Below are 20,448 nucleotides of genomic sequence, written 5' to 3'. Positions count from 1 at the left end.
TTTGTTTTTATATAGCAGATCAAATGTTTTGAAAATGTTTCTTACCAGAACAACAGACTCTCATCATGTTCTGTACACCCATCCAAATAAAATGTCATGTCCTCAGTGTTAATTCTATTCAAGACATATAGGGACTTACTGAACTGTTTTAGTTTTACACTTATGCTATTATGGTTAGTTTTCCCATGTCATTGTGTTGGGGATACTTCTTACGTGTATTTGGTAACATCATTCATCAAAACTAATGTGTTGTTTTTTTTTAAAGATTTTTATTAATTTATTTGAGAGAGAGAGTGAGAGAGCGTGTGGGCACAGAGGGAGAATGAGGGAGAAGCAGACTTCCTGCTAAGCAGGGAGCCTGATGTGGGGCTTGATCCCAGGACCTTGGGATTATAACCTGAGCCAAAGGCAGATGCTCAACCGACTGAGCCACCTAGGCATCCCAGAACTAGTTAGTTTTATTTACCTTTCTTCAAGAGAGAAAAGGAAATTCTGAGTTAACTCTTGGATTCATTAGGTTTCCTCTGTGTAACCCTTTCTATTTCTGGTTAGCTATTGGTAGTAGACTAAATCGCAGGTTTCTTTTATGTTGACTTGGTACTAGGTTATTCATTTATTCAATGCATCTTTGAGTACCTACTATGTGTTATTTACCCTTCTAGGCATTGGGGATATAATTATGAACAAAATAAAGTTCTTGTTCTCATGAAGCTTACTATATTCAAGTAAAGGGGCTTCCAGAATTGACTTGTAATGTTTCTTTCATTGTTTATCAGAGCTTCAAGTGAGGAAATGTGTAAGGCATTTTCTATTCCATATGTGATGTGTTTCTTCCATTAACATGGGAAAATCTGTGTAAAAATTTTACTTTTGAATATGCACAAACTCCTGAAAATTCATATAGCTTGCATGTATTTATATTCTCCATATGATTTTCATGCATTAATTTAGATTAAGTCTTTCTATGTAATTTAAGAACTTAATTTTAAAAACTGTATATCTGGTTTTTCGTTGCTTTGAAAATATTTTTGGTCTTTGCAAATAATCTAGTAGTCCTAAATACATTAACATGTAAATGATTCAGGGAGACACTGAAATTCTAGAATTGTTTTCATTTTGATATTAGCTTGTAGTGGTGTTATGAGCTCTATGATATAAATTCTAGTGAAATATGATGTATGGTAGTCAAGTTGGCACATGGCACTTAATCTAGTATCAGCCTTAGATATGAGTTCACCATCTGAACTGGTGTGGAACCTAGGCAGGTCACTGTGGAGATAAATTACTTTTTAGCCTTTCTGGACTTCTTTCAAATGATACTTAAGTGTCCATGAAATAGTGATGGTGCCTGTATTCCTGGTAGGTAGAGGTTCTGTAAGCTGTAGATTTCTTTGTGTCAATTTAGGAGATCCTTGTTGGAGCTGATGGAGCTATGGTGTTCCTGACTATATAGGAAGGTGACATATATGCAGGTCAACACTGATCTACTCTTTGATCAAGTTCTATAAGCACATATCTTCTATGCAGTTTAGTTTGTGGAGTTGATAGTGTGGAATGGAACTAAGATCTTGAATAACAGGATAGTGCAACACTTCTTAGGAAATAACATTAGAGAAATGGATTTTTAAAATTTCACAGACATGACATGCTTATGTCCAAGTTAAAACAGGTCAAAATGGCATTTTTTGATAGAAATTATAAGTAGTAGTGGGAAAGTAATATTTTTCCCTTTGTTCTTTACATTTTTATTCATATGTTTTTTATGCTGCTTGTTATCAGGTATGATATTGTTCACAAGCCTAGGATTTTTAAGCTTCCATAAATAGCCCACAACCTCAGAAAATACTTTATTTTATGTTACTATAGTTTGGGTTGAACTGAGGTCTTACTTTAGTAGATGGATTTAGTAGGAAGATTGAATGTATTCATTCTGTTCTTAAAAAAACACAGACCTCTTCACGAATGCGCGTGTCACCCTTGCACAGGAGCCAGGCTAATCTCTGTATTGTTCCAATTTTGTGTATGTGTTGCTCAAGCAAGCACTGTATTCATTCTCTTTGAAGCACTCTCACAACTTAAGTTATATTTTCATCCGCAACTCCTCACTGCTCTTTGGGTTTTTGTAAATAAAATGTCTGTTGGTATATTTACTCCAATGTTATTTTTTTATACCAGTGTTATTTACCTTCACTCAGTGTAGTCTAGTAAAAATAATTGCAAAAGGAAGTGAGGAAGTAAAGGTTTTTTGTTTTACTTTTAATGACTCTCCAAGAGCATCATGCCATTCGTATTTGGCGGGGGTGGGGAGTGGGCAGTGGAAAAGAATAACATTTTTTGAGTATTTGCTATATAATTGGCACTATACTAGTTAGGTGACAAGTATTAGCTCTTTTAATTCTTAGAATAACATTGGGAGGTAAGTATAATTATCTCCATTTTTACAGATGAAGAAACCAAGGCTCAGAGAGATTCAGTTATTTGCCCTAGATCATTCATTTAGTAAGATGGTGATGCTGTAATTTGAATCCATCCTGCCTGCTTCCAAAGCCATAGTCATTTTTGGGCAAGCTTTTATTTGAAATAGGGATAATATTTTTTCCCTCTGTATGCAATAAGATGATTATTTTCAAAACTATTCTTTTAAGAAAATGTATGTTGCCATTTCTAATACAGGTAGAAACCATAGTAATATGAATGCTATAGTCATTCCCTAGGTTCAACAAGTATCTGTTAGGCAGTCATGAAGAGCGCTATCAGTACCTTTTAAAAAGGTGAACAAAAATATTTTGCCCCACTTTCTTGTTTTTAAGATGCTCCAAGTCATAGAAATGGGAAAAGCAAATGGTCATTCCTGTTCAGTTTGACAGACCTGAAATCAATCAAGCAAAACAGAGAGGGTATGGGCTGGTCCTATTTGGTATTCTGTCTAAAGGATGACGTCGTTCTCCCTGCTCTGCACTTTCATCAAGGAGATAGCAAACTACTGATTGACTCTCTTGAAAAATATGTGGTATTGTGTGAGTAAGTATCAAATTATTTTCTACTTATTGAAACTGGATTATTGTATTGGTCCCAAGGCAAACAGTTTTTACTTGTCATTGGGCATTAGTGACCTCTGTGCAGATGAGGGCACAAAAGGAACTTTGTTCTTTCTGGGATATTGACTGCTTTGGATGAATGATTGAATAAAATTTTGCCATTTTAGTACTTTGGATCTGCAACTTATCACCTTATTGCTGTTCTAAAGAAAAGAGTGGTCCAATATTTTTTATACACATTTAAATGAATGATGATACATCAATAACTTATGGATTATATATTTATGTAATTAACCTTTTATTACATATTGTCTGTTAAAGATAGAATTTTATTTGTACTGTTGCATATTTAAATCCAGCAAATCTAAGGCCTTTATAAAATTATTATAGGTGTGGAAGACAGGGCTTTCTCACGTTCCAAAAATCTGGTGTCTTATATTTATTCACCTATGTGCATTTGAACACACATACTCTTACTTGCTTTCACTCCCTACAAATATATTTTGGGTATCAAAGTTCTGAGCACTGTGCTAGTTGCTTGATAGTTAAGTAGTGAACACAACAGGCTATTCCTGGGTATCTGAGAGTTTATAGTCTTGTGAAGGATGCCAACCAGTAAATGGCAATAAAACTCAAGAACTAAAATGAAGTACAAGGTGCTTTGAGAGATCCCAGGAAGGGAAGAAGGGTCCCTCATTCAGACTAGGGGTTGGTTAGGGTTCAGGGAAGACTTTCTGGAGGAAGTAGTATGTGTGTTAAGCTTGACAAATGAGTGAACATTAGCATGAAAGAGAAGGACATATTTGAGGGAGAAATGTTTTAGATGGAAGGATGTAAAACATGATGTAATCACAGAACAGAGTAGTTGAATATCACAGGTCTGCATACTGGGGGACAGAGGGTACCAAATTTAAAGATGAGGCCAGAGCGCTGAGTAAACGCCAGAGCATGAGCATCTTGTAAATCATTTTAGCTGTTTGTTCCATTCAAGTAGATGAGATTATAGTGGCATGAATTAGGAGAGTGACAGGAAAGAGAGAGTATTGGAGAAAAATATTTAGGGTTTGATTTTGTGATTGGGTGGGTATGTGGAGGTGAGAAGAAGGGAGAAGTTGAGATTTTAGCTTGGGGAACTGTAGGGATGAGTGTTAACCTTGTTAATAATGTCACTTTATAATAGAGTAACATAATACCTGAATTTAGGTTGTATAAATCTAGTAGTGATCCAAAAGTTGGAAAATTTTGGCTGTGTTTTCTGATACGAAATTCTCCTTCCTACCATGTTGACCATCTCTGGCTGGCACTAGGCATAAATCAGTATCAGTATCCATAAGAAAGTTAGGCCTCGTTGGCAGTATGTGGGTTTTGGATCTTGAAGTGGGAAGCTTTGAATAGGTTACCTCCCGGGGGTGTGGGTGGGGGTTTAAGAAGACTTCGGGAGGGGCATGATTAGAGCAAAAGTTTTGGCTGTTGAGTAGCAGGTGTTAAAGGCTTGGGGGTTTTAGTATCATAGCAAGTTCTGTATCTGTCAGTGTTGTGAAGTAACTGTCAGAAAAGAGTTCGTTCAATTTGAGACCACTGATTAAAGCATAGTATTTAGGATGAAGTTGGTAGTTCCTCTCTACCCTTTACTGGTCTTTACTTTGGAGAACTAGGGTTGGTGTTAAACATTGCATTTTAAATGTGCTAGACTATACTACATAGAAAAGATGACCAGTGTAATGAGAGGGATCAGAGTGGTATCATGAAAAGCATTAGAAGGGTATAGGGATTTAACTTGAAGAGGAGTTTTGGTGCAACATTAAATAAAATCCAAACTTACTATGGTCATTGAAGTCCTGCATGGCCTTATTAACTCTTTTTATCTCTTAAGCCTCATCTCATGCCATTCTCTTTTATATTCTAGCCATATAGTTTTCTTTCAGTTCCTGAAATGCCCCACACTCTTGAGTTAGAGTCCTATATGTATGCTGTTTCTTTTGCCTGGAATATTCTTCTCCCTTTCTGATCCTAACGTCTCAGTTTAATGTCACTTCCTCAGAGTGGCTTTTCTGGATGCCCCCTCTCCCAAGTAATGTAGGTTCCCACCCCCATTCTTTTTCATTGTCTCTTTCCCTTGTTTGCTTTCTTTATAACTCTTAATAGAATAATGTTATCTCTTTACTTTTTTAATATTCTACTCTAGAATGTATGCACACAAAAGCAGAGATTGCATCTGTTTTGTTTACATTTTCACTTAAGTTCCTAGCCACAATGCCTGGCACATAATATTTGTACAATAAATTTCAGTTGAATGAATAAATGGCATAGTACTTAACTAGTTCTACAAATAATTTTGAAAGAGTTGTTATAAGAAATATAGCATAGATTTGTTTTGTTTGGCTCCAAAAAGCAATTAGAAGAAAAGGGTTGTAGCTCAGGGGTTAGAGAGTTTTCTGTCTTGGGTGGGTTCAAGGATAGACTCAACAGTCACTTAGGTGTGCTTATAAGAGTATGTGTACCTTGAATGTGTGTTGGTGATGTTTTAATGAGCATTGTAAATGAAACCTCTTTACAAATACAGAAGAGGCAACAAAGTAAGGAGTGAATATAGGAATTATGATGGTAAAAATATCATTATTAGTGAGGCTTAGATGTGCAACATCATAATAATTCACCCCAAAGTAGTTTTGAAGTCACCCAGTTATAATTTTTGAACAACTACAGGTCTTCCTATTGAGGACAGACTATTTATTTATTTATTTTTATTTTTATTTTTTTAAAGATTTTATTTATTTTTTAGACACTGAGCGAGAGAGAAACAGCATGAGAGAGGAGAGGGTCAGAGGGAGAAGCAGGCTCTCCGCCGAGCCGGGAGCCCGATGTGGGACTCGATCCCAGAACCCTGGGATCATGACCTGAGCCGAAGGCAGACGCTTAACCATCTGAGCCACCCAGGCGCCCCGAGGACAGACTATTTATGATGTGAATGAAAGCAGACAAGAAAGCCCCTTCTATGGGTTGGTAGGCAAATTCGAGAGAGAGAGCGAGTGAGCAAGCGAGCGAGCCTGAAAGGGGTTATTTATGCCAAGCATGCACCTTACTCTTTCCTGATCTCAGTAATCAGATACGTCCTAGTGAAGGAGAGTTTAATAGAAGTGCGTCTTCTCCATTTGAAAACACGAAGCCATGGGAATGGTGTTCTTCCATATATATATATATATATTTTTTTTTTTTTTAATTTTTCATTCAACAAGTTTATTTTTGAGGACCACTTATGTCCTAGACACTCTGTGCTAACTTGCTGGAAAAAGCAATAATCAGAAAAGATACGGGCCCTGCCTTCATGAAGTTTGTACTGTTGTGGGAAAAACAAACATTTTATACAAATAAAGGTAGCATTTTAGCTGTAATAAGTACTCCAGATAAGAGATATGTAGCACTGTCACAGCATATAATAGGATATTTTTTAAGTCTTTTGTGTGTCAGTAGTAATTGAAGCTCTGAGAGAGAATGAAATTAAGGGGAGGATAAAATGGGACGTGATATGAGCATCAGTGATTAATCACAACCTTTAATGACCTGGTCAAAGAGAAGAACCTAACAGAGGTACTAACCTCCCTCCCTATACTTTGTTCTTTTCTCTCTTCCTTTTGGGCTTTATCTTTCAATTTATGGTCAACGAGGGATGTGGCCATTCTGGGGGGGAGGAGAGGGGGAGGTAGTGGTAGGGAGAGATAGCCTAAAGTGAGTCCTTCAAAAACTACTGCTAATACCAGCCACTTCTCCGCTGTGTATTCTTCTGTGATATTGGGGGCTAATTTACTGTTTGCCCCCTAGATGGTCTGAAATATGTAAGAATAATACATCAGATTTTTTATCTCCAAGGCCCCTCTGTACCCTAAGATGAAAATAAACACTTCCTGTTCTCTTTACCATCATAAATTATACCCAGTTATATTGCACAATAGAGCTTACTAGAGATTATATGTTGAGCCTAAGTGATAGAATATGGATACTCCAAATAAACTGTCACTGACATTAAAGAAATTCCATATTTGTATAAGCCATCTCTATCAGATTCTTAGGGAGATAGTAAAGATCCTTGTTCCTTATTTCATTAGTTATGATCTAAATAAATGGAATTCTCAATTAATTTGAACTCCAAAGAAATGAAAATTCCCAAATATTCTTGGTTTTTCAGTCTACTAGATGTCAGCCATGGCAATCTCATTTCCTGTCCCCAGAGCAGTTACCTTAAGCAAAATGATGTTTCCAGAGTCAGTTCCTGTGGTCAGAGATTGTTGTAGAGACTAGAAGGAAGAAGAATAGTTCAGAAAACCGTGGTTTCTGCAGCCTCACTGGGGTGCCAGGCAGTCTATGCCAGCGTCACCCTTCTTGTCTTCTTTTCAATTCAGAACCAACAGAGAGAGTCAGACCACATTCTCTTTTTTCTCTGAGTAACTTAAATTGAATGATGTGGCTTGTGTTTGTGGCCATCTTCTCTTCCTAATACTGCCCTAACGAATTAAAGGCCTTACCATACAGATGAACAGAAATCATGAATGCCCTGGGGATGTGCAGCCTTATAAGAGTGAGAATGAGGCTGGGCCAGCTGTGCATACACAGTTCCGTCTTTCATTCTCACCAGCTGGATCAGGCAGTGCAAAATAGGCTAGCTTCTTGAGACTTGTTATTTCTCAAATGGTTTTCTTATCTTCTGGGAAAAACAAATTGTCCTTTTCGTTCATGTTTGTTAGTGTTCTTTGATTTATCACCATTTAAAACATGATACTTGGGTAAAGAATGAATCACAAATACATTTATGTCACCTTTCTGGAACCAGGTTGGTTGCTAGGATATGAATGAAGGTTGTGATATAAAGGTTCCATTAAAATTATTTTGTATATTGGGCCATTTTTACATTAATATATAAATAAGCAGTAAGATATTTCATATTATCATATAACACCATTTATAAGATTAGGTTACAAAACCTCATTTATTCCCTTTGAGTTATATGATTAAAATAAGAATATATTATATATATAGTTTTATTGTGAATATTCTGTACTTTTTTATTTTATCAACCTTTTTTGATTGATACAGCCTTTGCAGTGATATTTTTATTTCTTTAGCTTTCCATATTGGTCCTTCTCAGTAGCAATGGAAAATAGTTACCACAACATCTCAGCACACAGAACATTCTTCAACTGTTATCATTTCTGAATTTATTCTGAGGTCTTTGGGAGAGGCTCACTCAAAAGCCTGGGAAATACTTCTGAATATTCAGTAGATACACTTGTATAGTTGTGATATTAGACAATGGTTTTCTTTAAGCCCTTTAGTAGGCTCTAATAGAATTGCTGATGTAAACATCATTAGAAGTTCTGTCTTGCTGCTTTGAAAGTCTTGAATAATGTTGTCATAAGAGATCAACTTCCAAAATCCATTATATTTCCAGAATATATACATATAAATCCATAATATTTTGTCTTTCCAAATTAAGTCATTGTGATAACCTGGCAGGTGGAAATGTAACAACATTCTGGAATTCCAACCCTCCTTTTGATGAGCTCTGCAATTACCTAGAAATACACAACTTGTCCTTTGACTCATATACCTTTTAAAAATGTTTTTGTTGATTTCCTTAGCTAAGGGCAACTAAGTCTTAAATTTCTTTTTTTAAGGACTTTATTTATTTGACAGAGACACAGCGAGAGAGGGAACACAAGGAGGAGGAGTGGGAGAGGGAGAAGCAGGCTTCCGGCAGAGCAGGGAGCCCGATGTGGGGCTCGATCCCTGGACCCTTGGATCATGACCTGAGCCGAAGGCAGATGCTTAACAACTGAGCCACCCAGGCGCCCCAAGTCTTAAATTTCTTATATCTCTCTTTCTTTCTTTTTTTTTTTTTTAAAGATTTTATTTATTTATTTGAGAGAGAGAGAATGAGAGAGAGCGAGTACATGAGAGGGGGGAGGGTCAGAGGGAGAAGCAGACTCCCTGCCGAGCAGGGAGCCCGATGCGGGACTCGATCCCGGGACTCCAGGATCATGACCTGAGCCGAAGGCAGTCGCCCAACCAACTGAGCCACCCAGGCGCCCTTATATCTCTCTTTCTCCTAGAGCTTTCCCCAGCCCCTCATCACAGAGCATTGGATATAAAAAGTGAAATCCTTTCTATTTTTTATTTTTGAAAAGATATTTTTCATTTATTTGAGAGACAGAGAGCATGAGCAGGGGGAGGGACAGAAGGAAAGGGGGAGAAGGACAAGCAGACTCCCACTGAGCGTGGAGCCCAACATGGGGCTTGATCCCAGGACCCTGAGATCATGACCTGAGCTGAAGTCGGACACTTAATCGACTGAGCCACCCAGGAGCCCCTAAATCCTTTCTTCTTAAAAGAATATCCGTGGTTGCTTATTGGTTGGGCAGTCGTTTCTTCTTCCCATTACTAGTTTATTGACTACAGTTTTAAATCTGGAGCCATAATAATTATCTGAGCCCACATAGCTAAAGGTTACAAATTTATAAAATTTGTGTTCTTTGATTTATCACATGCATAACCAGTGTTTTGACTTTGATGACCAATTTTTATTTGGATTTTATTTATTTATTTATTTATTTATTAAGATTTTGTTTGTTTATTTGACAGAGAGAGATACAACAAGAGAGGGAACACAAGGCGGGGCGGGAGGAGTGGGAGAGGGAGAAGCACGCCTTCCGCTGAGCAGGGGCTCAATCCCAGGACCCTGGGACCATGACCTGGCAGATGCTTAATGACTGAGCCACCCAGGCGCCCCTTTATTTGGATTTTAAATAAATAATTTGACTTAATTTGTTAGAAATAAAATAATAACCACAGTGCCAGCTGTACTGTGCTAGGAAAGTGTATATTGCTATTAGTTACTTTTTCTGGTGCTATATTTAAAAGACTTATTAAAAATGCCTTGTGGGACCATATAAGTCTTCATATTAAGCATAACCCCAGTAAGTGTTCAGAAAAATGACATTTAATGAAAATTGAACGTTTTAAAAGTCATTATGTTTTTCTTACCTCAAATGACTCAACCTCATCTCCTTTTAAAAAGCCAAGGGGCTTATTAAGTTACTGTTGTCTCTGAAGATCAAGCGTTGTTTCTGAATGTGTAAAAATAAGATCTGCTTTGGAGTTCATATCCCCTCCAGCATTGCTGTTGCATCCCGTTATGTTAGAACTGAGAAGAGATAACTGTTATTAAAGTTCTTATCTCAAACATTTATAATAAACTAGAAGTAGATAGCCACAACATAACACATTTAAGTTTTATTTTAAACACAGAAAAGTTGTGGATTTATTATAGCGAACTTACTAAGTTATAAAACTTACTGAATAGAAAAAAGACTGGATAATTCATCTGATTACTTGAAATTAAATGTCTATTTGGAAAACATTTATTCTGCAGTTATTAAGAAATGTGAAGAAAAACTTGCTTCTAGAGCTTAATAAGCAAGAACTAAAAACATACTGTTACCTTAATGATATAACCTTGTTAAATATGTTCATGTATGTGTGTTTATAATTATGGTTAGCATAATTATGATCTTTAACAAATAATCTATTTTATCTTGTGTTTTTAATTCCTTATATTGCAATACTACCAAGCTGTGGAATGAAGTTGGAAACTCTTTCAAAATAGGTGTTTTCCCAGTGTGGAGTTTCCTCAGAAATTTAAAAATAGAGCTACCCTATGACCCAGCAATTGCACTACTGGGTATTTACCCCAAAGACACAGATGTAGTGAAAAGAAGGGCCATATGCACCCCAATGTTCATAGCAGCAATGTCCATAATAGCCAAACTGTGGAAAGAGCCGAGATGCCCTTCAACAGATGAATGGATAAAGAAGATGTGGTCCATATATACAATGGAATATTACTCAGCCATCAGAAAAGATGAATACCCAACTTTTACATCAACATGGATGGGACTGGAGGAGATTATGCTAAGTGAAATAAGTCAAGCAGAGAAAGTCAATTATCATATGGTTTCACTTATTTGTGGAACATAAGGAATAACATGGAGGACATTAGGAGAAGGAAGGGAAAAATGGGGGGGGGGATTGGAGGGAGAGATGAACCATGAGAGACTATGGACCTAAGAAACAAACAGGGTTCTAGAGGGGAGGGGGGAGGGGGGATTGGTTAGCCCAGTGATGGGTATTAAGGAAGGCACGTACTGCATGGAGCACTGGGTGTTATACAAAAACAATGGATCGTGGATTACTACATCAAAAACTAACGATGTATTGTATGGTGACTAACATAATATAATAGAATTAAAAACTACAAAAAAAAAAAAAAGCAAAAATAGGTGTTTTCCTGTATTGTACATATTATATATACTGATGAATCCAAAGTGTGCTTTAACTTTCTTTAATTTTTATGATAATAAAGACATACATTTGTAAGGTTTTTCTACTATAATTATAAACAAAAACTTGGTTAATTACAATTTAGTCCTCTTGGCTTTACCTAGAATAAAAATACACTTCAACCCTTTTATATTTGTCAATTTAGTATTTCATGTTTCATGTAGTTTTGGAGCTCCTTTAAGATAGTTACTAAGTACTTGCTAATATTGTATTAATGGGAAGCAGTTCTAGAACTGGACATTTGAGTTTTGGGATTTTCGTTGTTGTTACTGTTGTTAAGGAAAAGTAACTAGGCATTAGTAATCATTCAGGTAGTAATTGATGTAGTGTGCTAGTTATTTTCTACTGATCCCTTCTTTTATTACAGATCTCCACAGGATAAAAGAACACTTCTTGTGAATTGTCAGAATAAGAGTCTTTCACAGTCTTTTGAAAATCTTCTTGATGAACCTGCATATGGTTTAATACAAGTATGTTTCTTAATCTATTTTGTATTTATCTGTTAATCTGACACCATTATTTCATACACCTCCTACCTCTCTCTCACTTTCTCAGAGATTATACAGAACAAGGCAAGTGTCTCTGTGTGTAAAGTTTATGGAACTGTAATTTCTGTAATTTTTTAGAAATAATATATTTCATATTATTTGTAAGACTCAGAAGCTTCCTTGGTTCTTAGTTCCTCTTAAAGCAATGTTTCCCTTTATTGTAATACTGAAATTGGACATTAGTAGATTTTTATTATCATAGCTTTTACTGATTAGTTGCAAGGTCACTGGGTAAGCCACTTTGAATTCATTAATGATAAACTTAGTAAAAAATATGGTTTGAATTTTTATTTTCCATTTTAAGTAGGTTCATTTGGGGCATGATAATCTAATTCCCCCTAAAATATTTGAGTATATTCTTACAATTTGGCTAAAAATATGCACTTAACACAGGCAGAAATTAAGTTAACTTATTTTTCACTCAAATTTTTACATAAAGTAATGAAATGGTTGTTTATTGATTCACTTATTCACTCAACAAATGTTTGGGTGCTTACTCTGTCCCAAGTATCCTCTTCTTGGTTCTGAAGATAACAAGATAAAAGGGGAACTTTTGAGGAAGGAGGACAAGATAGCTAGATACTGATTAAAGTAGAAAATTAGGCAGCAGTTTTTATTGTGAAAATAATCATTAAAAGACCTTTAAAAAAAGTAACTGTTTTTGCTAAATATGAATAAGTAGGCAGTTTGGGATTTGGAAGTAACCCTAGCAATAGAAAACCTTTTGTTGTTTTCCAGGGTAGCACCATCCAGAACAAATTACACTCATTGGCATGATTTATTAATTATATAATTAGATTAAAATGTCAGCTGATATTTAAATATGGTGAGCTTTAAAGCTTAGCTATCGAATATTTTCTGTTAGACTAGTGTGGTTCTGAACACTTGAAGAAATATTTTTTTTATAAAGGCAGGACTGCTAGACAGAAGAAAGCTGTTGTGGGCCATTCATCAGTGGAAAGTAAGCACTGCATATATTTGTGATGTATGCAGATTGAATAAAGCCTGCAAATCATTTGTTTATCTGCAATTCAATCAGTAGCATTACCTTGCCGTGTAATATTCTGTTTTAACCAAATGAAAAGAATGGCTTAGAAAATATAAATTCTTCTTCCCAGAAAAAAAATAAAATTTTAAAATAATCTTAGAACACTCTGTTTTAGTTCTGATTTCCCCTCTTTAAAAAACGTGGCCCTTTTGCCCATCATAAGGTATTTTTATTCTTCATTTGAATTAATAATGCTAATATTTTTCTTCTTACTACATAGAAAATTAAAAAGGATCCTTATACAGCAACTATGGTAGGATTTTCCAAAGTCACAAACTACATTTTTGATAGTTTGAGAGGCAGTGATCCCTCTACACATCAACGACCGCCTTCAGAAATGGCAGATTTTCTTAGTGATGCTATTCCAGGTTTAAAGATAAATCAACAAGAAGAACCAGGATTTGAAGTCATCACAAGAGTGAGTGAAGATTTATATTAATATATCTTTTATATTTTAACAGGAGAAATGCTTTTTAAACATGTACTGAATGCTGTAGAAATAGAAACTCAATTTTGGTTATATCTGCCTCTTATAATCCTTATAACTTTTTTACTAACTAATGTATCTAACAACTAATACTTGTTTTGCCACCAAATTCTTGGGTTGTTCTTTGTCGATTACTACTTATACTTTCTGTTTAATAAGTTGGATCTCTTTTCTTTGATTACTTTTTGATAATAATGAGCAGGTTGTTTGTTTCATTGAGTGCATAGCAGTTAGTGAATAGTGAGCCTTACATATTGTTCTTAGTTCTGTTCCTAATTTATATGTTTTCTCAGTAGGGACCAGAGGCAGCTAGTCAGGACACTACTCCAGGGCTTTTATGCTCATGTGAGTCTTTTTTTTTTTAAGTAAGATGGATCTTGGCCCTGAATTATGGCAAATCTTTATATATGCTCAGCAAGACTTTTGAATTTGCTACAATTCTAGGCTGTACATAGTTAAAACATTATAAATATCTGAATTGTAATATTTAAAGGGTTTATCTTACAAATGGCATTTTAAATTACCAACACCTGTTAATTGAATAAAAAACTGTAGAAAATACCAAGTGGAGCTAGTGGATCATGAATCAATTCTGAGAGCTACAAATTGTAGTTTGGAAGAAAAGCTAATTTTAGAATATGATTAGTAGATTAATACTTTTTAAATAATACAGCATACCATTTAATTTGAAGGGTCTCTTATGGAATTTACATGTCGAATGTTTTGTACTTACATAATTGAAACTCCAAATAGCAAATGTAATCCTGTCTCTGAATTTATAACCCTGTTATTTGTATGTTTAGTAGGAAGGAAAATGTATGGAATGCTATTAAAGTTCATAAACTAAACATTGGAAAATAAGGGAAGATATTAGAAATGTTAGAACTCATGCCTGAGTAATAAATAGTATTTTAATGGTTTCCATGTACCTTGATTTAATTTCACTGGTTAAAAGTGTACTCCTTATTGCTTATCTTCTTCTTTTAGATTGATTTGGGAGAACGACCTATTGTTCAAAGGAGAGAGCCAGTATCACTGGAAGAATGGACTAAGAACATTGATTCTGAAGGAAGAATTTTAAATGTAGATAATATGAAGCAGATGATATTTAGAGGGGTAAATACCTTAATATGGAGGATATTTGAAACTGCTGATATTTAAATTTTTTTGTGTGTGTGTGGGAGGTGTGGAGGTAGTCATGGAATGAACTCCTTTTTGATGAATGATGCCTTAAAATCCTGTAGGACAGTGTGAGGTCCTTGTGATATCCCTTAAGGTTGGTTGGGGAGGTGGGGACTGAATACCATTAAGCCTAGGGAAGAAGAGTCTTCCTTACCTAAAGTTTTGTGGGTAATGTGAAGGAGGCATGTATGTACCCCAGTGGTAGTTGCCTTATCTAATAAGGATTGGACTTAGACAAACTAATCAGTCCTGCTGCCTTCTATATAATCTGTATACTCTGCATTGTTTAAGCTTTCTGGCATTTTCAGAGTCTAGAGGTAAAAAACAAGTTAGTATTCACTGAATTGAGCTATTTTATGTATAAAACTATCTCTTAAATATTAGTTTCCCTGTATATTTATATGCAAGTTTTATGAACTTAAAGTATTGCATTCTTTTTTACGAATGTGTTTAATATGCATATTTTCTTTAGGGACTTAGTCATGTGTTGAGAAAGCAAGCATGGAAATTTCTTTTGGGTTATTTTCCTTGGGACAGTACCAAGGAGGAAAGAACTCAATTACAAAAACAAAAAACGTAAGTAAGATCTTTTGTGTATTCATTAAAGAAATTCAGATAACTCACCCATACAGATTAGTATAGAGCATCTAGATGATTATTTTAAATAGATGAGGGTATGGGAAAATAATTTTATTTTCATCTTTTTAATTGAAAAATCATGAGCTCTGTACTTACTCAAACTAGTCATTTCAAACACTCACTGCAGTTGTGTTGGTGAATATATAGAAAGATGGGGAAAAAAAATTCCAGTTCCCTTGTAAAAACATTTTGCATACTTGAAAAATAACTAACTAGATAGGGATTTTTAAATATATCATTCATATTTATTCATTTTTGTAATTTATTATGAAATTATAAAAATGTCCCATAAGAAGTATATTTACTATTTAAGTTAATTACCTTTAAATTATTTTCCTGGTGCTCTTGTAACATAAACTAGTCTTTCATTTTTTTTGGAAGACTGGTTCTATTTTTAAGTAATTTCTCAGACTTGAAAAGAAAACTTAGACCGATTTTCCAGGTACCCTTCTTATTCCCAGTTCATCAGTCTAGCCTATGATTTAAAGCTCACTCTGAATCATTATGTACATATTTAAACTTTCAGACAGTCCTTTCTCTTTCAACACATTTGCCAGTTCTTTTTTATTTTATTTATTTATTTGAGAGAAAGAGAGTGAGCGAGAGAGAGAGCACAAGCCAGAGGGGAGAGGCAGAGGGAGAAGCAGACTCCCCTCTGAGCAGGGAGCCTGATGCAGGGCTCGATCCCAGGACCCTAGGAACATGACCTGAGCCTAAGGCAGAAGCTTAACTGACTGAGCCACCCAGGTACCCCAATTTGCCAGTTCTTCTAAGACATTTCACATTAACAAGTTTGTGAATAAACTGGCTAGACAATGGAAGTCTTATGTCACATTAAAAAAAATAAACAGCAATTTGTAGATTTGCATTTATAATTATTCAGAAACTTTAGTGGTTAAAATATTTAATAACTAGAATAATTTTAGGTATATTAAGGATTGAGGTGAATGTTTTCTTAAAATCATACCTAAATTATTCGTTTAAGCAAAGTTTATGGTATGTGTAAGGTTATTTAATTTTTCCTTTATTTTCACTTACGAATTGTAACTTTAAACATTTCACTATCATATTTATAACCTCACATTTCACTAGCATCATAAATGCTTTGATATATTGTTAATAGGAAAACCCAATCAGAATTTTTAAAAATACCGTGTTCATAGCTTTTTTTGGTATAAAATTGTTTTCTGTAGTGACGAATACTTCAGGATGAAACTACAGTGGAAATCTGTCAGCGAAGAACAAGAGAAGAGAAATTCGAGGTTAAGAGATTATAGAAGTCTTATCGGTAATTTTTTCCTAATTTTGGAAATGCGTTAGAGGGGTCTACAATGAAGTCTTGATAAGATTGAAGAAGTGAAGATATATGCAGAGATAGGGCTCAAAAGAGAAATGAGAATTGGAGAGTACATTAGAATGTGTGTTAGATGTTCTTGGTTGTTCCTTTTCCAATAGGAATATGAGGTCAGTCAGTATAAGTACTGATATATTTCATTTCCAGTTCCAGAATGTGAATTTAAAAAAGGTTTATTTGCTTATGGAATTAATTTCATTAAAAAAAATTATTGTCTCCCTTATTACAAAAAGTTTGTGTTTATTAATAGAAAAATTAGGAACTATAGATCAGCAAAAAGAAGAAAATAAAGTTTAGTTTTGTTTCTTTCATCCAGAGATAACTATAGTTAATAGACATTGGTTTATATCCCTCCAGACCATCTCTAAATATGCATACATTTCATTTTTTTAATAAATGACTTCAGATAATAAATTTTTGTCAGTGTTTTTGAGAATTGAATAACTATTTCATAAAAAAGAGATGCTTGACAGAATTTTACATTAAAAGAATTAGATTTATTTCCAAAGAGTGAGTACTGGGTTATCTAGCTCTTATGATAAAGGCCAGGTTGGTATAAGTTATTGAGAGAATGCATATTTACTGCTGTACATGTCTCTAAGTTTTTGTTGATAATCTCCATTTTACAAAAGAAAACTGAACCATTGAAAGCATAAATGACTTGTCCAAGATCACATGGTTAAGGGCAGTAGCCAGTTTTAATACTCTTAGCTATCTTGTTAGCTAGCCACTATGTAATTTTAGGATAGCTTTGATTGTAGTGGAACTTATTTTTAAAATTCTGATAATTGCTTTTGGATTTATTTATAGCTTCATAACTAAAGATGGGGGATGTTTTTACCACCATGGTCAATACCACCTTCCCATGGAAGAAGAAAATCTCTAAATTATAGTTGGAAAGTGCAACATAACCAGTTTGCTAGCTTTTTTTTTTTCTTTTTTAAAAGATTTTATTTGAGAGAAAGAGCACAAGTGGGGGGCGGAGAGGAGGCAGAGGGATAGGGAGAAGCAGACTTCCCACTGAGCAGGGAGCCCAGTGAGGGGCTCCATCCCAGGACCCTGGGATCAGGACCTGAGCTGAAGGCAGACACTTAACTGACTGAGCCACCCAGGCGCCCCTCCCCCTTTTAAAAGATTATTTTAGAGAGAGCGTGAGCAAGTGATGGGAGGGGCAGGGGAGAGAGAGAGAGAATCCTGAAGCAGACTCCCTGCTGAGCTCAGGGCCATTGTGGAGCTTGATCCCAGGACCTGAGATCATGACCTGAGCCAAAATCAGAGAGTCAGCTGCTTAACCCACTGAGCCACCCAGGTGCCCCAATTTGGTAGCATTTGTAGACATAAAGACAAATGATGAGGTTTTTTTTTATTTCAATTCAGTTAATTAACATACAGTATATTAGTTTCAGAGGTAGAGTTCAGTGGTTCTTCAGTCTTATATAACACCCAGTGCTCATTATATCACTTGCCCTCCTTAATGCCCATCAGCCTGTTACCCCATCCCTCGGCCCCCCTCCCCTCCAGCAACCCTCAGTTTGTTTCCTGTGATTAATAAGAGTCTCTGATGGTTTGTCTTCCTCTCCGATGTTGTCTTGTTTTTTTTCCCTCCTGATGCGATCTTTTTGGTGATAGTACTTTTGATTATAAAGTTTTTATTTATTCATGTAAGTAATCTCTATACCCAGTGTAGGGCTTGAACTCATAATCTTAAGATCAAGAGTTGGATGGTCCTCTGACTGAGCCTGCCAGGTGCCCCAGTACTTTTGATTGTAAAAGAACTTTTTTTTTTTTTTTTCTGAAAAATAAATTATACCAGAATAAACTGTGCTTTCCTCGGGTTAAGGCAAAAGGTTGGGAATCTTGAGGCATGTGGTTAAGTGAAGTTTCCAGTTGAAGTCTCCTGCTGTTTTCTTTCAGTAGGGAAAATGGTAATGGACTGTTTTTTCCTGCTTGGACATAAAATATTTGAACTGGAAGGGATCTTACAGATTAAGTAATTCAGTATTTTAAGCCTTTTCTTTTTTTAAGTTTTAATTTATTTATTCATTTAAGTAATCTCTACACCCAGCATGGGGCTCGAACTCATGACCCAGAGATCAAAAATTGCATGCTCCCCCTGACTGAGCCAGCCAGGCATCCCCCAAGCCTTTTCTTTCCACATGCCATATCATCTTCCTTTTTTTATCAGGCAGCAGTGATAATGGCTCTGATATTCTCAATCTGTCTTGTGTCCTATTCTCCCTTTGCCAGGAATTTGGAGGAAAAATGTAGATGTTTTAAATCCCCATAATATAATTTGAATTGAGCCATACTTTAGTCCAATTTTTTTTTTTCATTTTTAGCAGATAACAAAATTGAAGCCCAGAAAAGGTTAGTAAATTGTCTTTAGTCATCTTTGTAGTTTCATAGCCCAGACTCATTCATAATCGGGTCTAATTCCTAATTCAGTAGCCTTTTAACTATACCATGCTGTCTACCAGTAGAAGTATATAGTAAGTTGGTTTTAAAGCATTCTTTTTCTATAGTAGTTTTTCTCAAAAGTGTTTTTTTGGAAAGATTACCAAAAGTTTTTTTGTTTGTTTTCTTTGGTATAAATTTGCTTTATTAGAAAATACACAGGTAAGCTGTAGATCTTGCTGTTAGTGCCAAGAAGTTGGATTTTGTGAAGAGAAACTATTGGAGCATTTTAAGTAAGACCATTTTATTTATATTTTAAAATCAGTATTTCTCCTGTATGGAAAATGTATTGAGTCAAGGTAAAGTAGGAACAAGGAGACCAATAAGTGGGAACAACTATAAGCAACAGATGGTAGTAATGGAGATGTAGAGAAATAAATGCATTCAGCTTATATTTTGGTGATAGAATTGGTAAGACTTTCTGATGTATGGAATGTAGGATATGAAGAGGAAAGAGAATTTAGGATGGGACTATGTTTCTTGCCTTGAGAAATTGGCCAATTGGTGGTTCCACTTACGGAGATGAGGAGAATGGGGTATGGTGAAATTGAATTAGGTGTTACTTATATATTCCTTAAGGTGACACCTACAAATGGAAAGTCCAGTGACTAGTTGAATAATCTGGAGCAGTCTGGTTAGGAGATATAAATTTGGGTATTATCAGTATAAATATCCACGGGAATAGATAATGTCACCTGGGGGGAAAAAGAGGCAGATAAGAAGGCCCAGGAATCCCAGTCTTTAGAGCAGTGGTTCCTAAGTTTGGCTGTATGCTAGAATCACCAGGAATCTTTTTGAAAATCATGTTCATTATTTTAAACATTCATACATTCATTCAATAAATATTTACTTAGTGCCTCTTATGTACTAGGCTCTCCCCTAGGCTCTGGCGATTTATTAGTGAACAAAACAGACAAAATACCCTCAAGAAGCTTATATTCTTGTAGGGAAGAACAGACAGTAAACAAGGTAAGTAACATAGGTAGTATGTTAGTGATAAGTGCTAAATAGAAAAATAAAGCAGCCAAGATGGTTAGGAAGTTTATGTGATGTTGTAGTTTTAACTTGGGTGATCTGAGAAGGCTTTTACTGAAAAGATGATATTCGAGTAGAAACTTGAAGGGGGAAGGTTGAGCTGTGCTGATATCTAGGTGAAGGACATTCCAGGTAGAAAGGAACAGCGTATGTTAGACTTGTTTTCACCCCAGGGTCTCTGCATGTTTGAAGTATAGCAGGAAGGTAAATGTGGTTAGGGAGTAGAATATAGAAACTAATGAGGTCAGAGAAACAGTGGAGGAATAGGTACA

General features: G+C 35.4%; 1 protein-coding gene and 1 non-coding gene across 12 annotated transcripts in view; one reads left to right on the top strand and one right to left on the bottom strand.

Moving 5' to 3' along the window:
- Positions 1 to 20,448, top strand: part of TBC1D15 (TBC1 domain family member 15) — a 91,759-nt gene that overhangs the window by 38,587 nt on the left and 32,724 nt on the right. For all 11 annotated transcript variants that reach the window (XM_064590872.1, XM_064590871.1, XM_064590878.1 and 8 more), the window contains 6 exons: positions 2,811 to 3,021; positions 11,797 to 11,899; positions 13,246 to 13,443; positions 14,500 to 14,628; positions 15,167 to 15,270; positions 16,527 to 16,621. In XM_064590872.1, coding sequence (XP_064446942.1) covers positions 2,811 to 3,021; positions 11,797 to 11,899; positions 13,246 to 13,443; positions 14,500 to 14,628; positions 15,167 to 15,270; positions 16,527 to 16,621 — 840 coding nt within the window. The remainder of the gene's footprint in view (positions 1 to 2,810; positions 3,022 to 11,796; positions 11,900 to 13,245; positions 13,444 to 14,499; positions 14,629 to 15,166; positions 15,271 to 16,526; positions 16,622 to 20,448) is intronic.
- Positions 1,941 to 2,043, bottom strand: LOC123845103 (U6 spliceosomal RNA). Its single transcript, XR_006790947.1, has one exon. It is a non-coding gene; the product is annotated as a U6 spliceosomal RNA (small nuclear RNA).

Source organism: Mirounga angustirostris, unplaced genomic scaffold (genome assembly GCF_029215605.1).
Source record: "Mirounga angustirostris isolate CCGP_5_RB_7025 unplaced genomic scaffold, mMirAng1.0.hap1 SCAF_5, whole genome shotgun sequence".
Lineage (NCBI taxonomy): Eukaryota > Metazoa > Chordata > Mammalia > Carnivora > Phocidae > Mirounga > Mirounga angustirostris.
This window is presented reverse-complemented; position numbering and strand designations above follow the sequence as displayed.